At 34.0% G+C, this 1,349-nt stretch overlaps 1 protein-coding gene across 1 annotated transcript in view; it reads left to right on the top strand.

The window, feature by feature from the left end:
• The window catches only part of LOC103610448 (neuropilin and tolloid-like protein 1), a gene marked incomplete at its 3' end in the record, with an annotated part of 10,438 nt that overhangs the window by 2,499 nt on the left and 6,590 nt on the right, over window positions 1–1,349 (top strand). The window contains exons 2-3 of the mRNA XM_008594620.1: window positions 543–596; window positions 842–979. Coding sequence (XP_008592842.1) covers window positions 543–596; window positions 842–979 — 192 coding nt within the window. The remainder of the gene's footprint in view (window positions 1–542; window positions 597–841; window positions 980–1,349) is intronic.

The following is a 1,349-nucleotide window of genomic DNA, read 5'->3' as shown; positions in this document are numbered from 1 at the left end:
GTCCACATTAATCTGTTTTTCTCTTATTCCCCTCCCCCACACCCTATAGGATTTGCCCAAGTATTTATTTTCGAAAGTACAGCCACATTGGCAAAGTGTTAGGAACAGTCACAGAGCTCTTTCTTACTGTCTACTTTTGCTTTTCCTCCTTTTATCTGGGGCCTCTCTCCCTTCCTTTAACGATGCTAGCAAAGCCATTCACAAAAGGTTGTTCAGAAACAGTGCATGTCCTGAAATCCCACTGTTATGTGTGTGACATTAGCAGATTATAACGTTGCCTCTTAGTTTGGAAGTATGTATTTGCTTTAGGAGTTTGGATCTCATTCATTCTTAACTTGCTTTAGTTCCTTAAGGGATTCCCAAGTTTCCCTGACTTGTACATTTTGAATCAGTTTTTACAAGTTCTGAGTCAACTTGTAACAGTTAACAATGATAAAATTAATCTGCTGATATCATTTTATCTTTAAATTTTGTTATGTTTTTATGGGATCTGATCATTTCAGTGCGTATTATCTCTTTCTGATTTTTCTTTTCTGTTTCAGTTGTAGCAAGTTTAATCATCCTCCATCTGTCTGGGGCAATCAAGAAAGGAACAGGTGTGTTTCTTCTTTGGAAAAATGTTAGTGGATGACTTTTAATTATTTTGTATCTTCCTATTTTTCCCATACTCTTAATATTCCCGAACATCTGAACACTTTATAGTGTGTATAATTGATTGGTTTTGACTAAAACAGCATTTAGAAATTAATTTACTAATGGATATTATAAGAATGTCCTCTCTATTTTTAGTATTAGAGAAAATTTGATAATAGCTCTTTTTAATTTTTTTTTTTTTTTACAGAAAAGCAAACCACCTCAGAAACACAGAAGTCAGTGCAGTGTGGAACTTGGACAAAACATGCAGAGGGAGGTGTCTTTACCTCTCCCAACTATCCCAGCAAGTACCCCCCTGACCGAGAGTGCATCTACATCATAGAAGGTAAGAGGAGAGAAAGTGCCAGAGCTAGAGAGAACACTAAGCCAAAACCTGGCCATCTCTATGCTTGGATGAACAATATGCATATAGACATTACAAAAATTGATTTTGGAGATCATGCATATAAATATCTCTAAGTGAGTCAAGTAACTGTAAAATCTGGAGTCACTGAAATTATTAGTAATGGGTTATGAACAAGCAAATTCTGGGAAATAAAAATAAATCAACTACTTAAGAGTTTATTTTGTAGTTGATTTAATTGATTAAAGTTCTAAAGTAATAAAATGGATGCATAGTTGGCATAATATTACCTAATGCGTAACAGTTTGAGAAACTACAATATTATTAGTTTAACAATTATCAGAAAAAAAAA

The sequence above is a fragment of the Galeopterus variegatus genome, unplaced genomic scaffold, assembly GCF_000696425.1.
Source record: "Galeopterus variegatus unplaced genomic scaffold, G_variegatus-3.0.2 Scaffold11162, whole genome shotgun sequence".
Taxonomy (NCBI): domain Eukaryota; kingdom Metazoa; phylum Chordata; class Mammalia; order Dermoptera; family Cynocephalidae; genus Galeopterus; species Galeopterus variegatus.
Note: the sequence above shows the minus strand (reverse complement) of the source record. Positions and strands in the feature narration are given on the sequence as shown.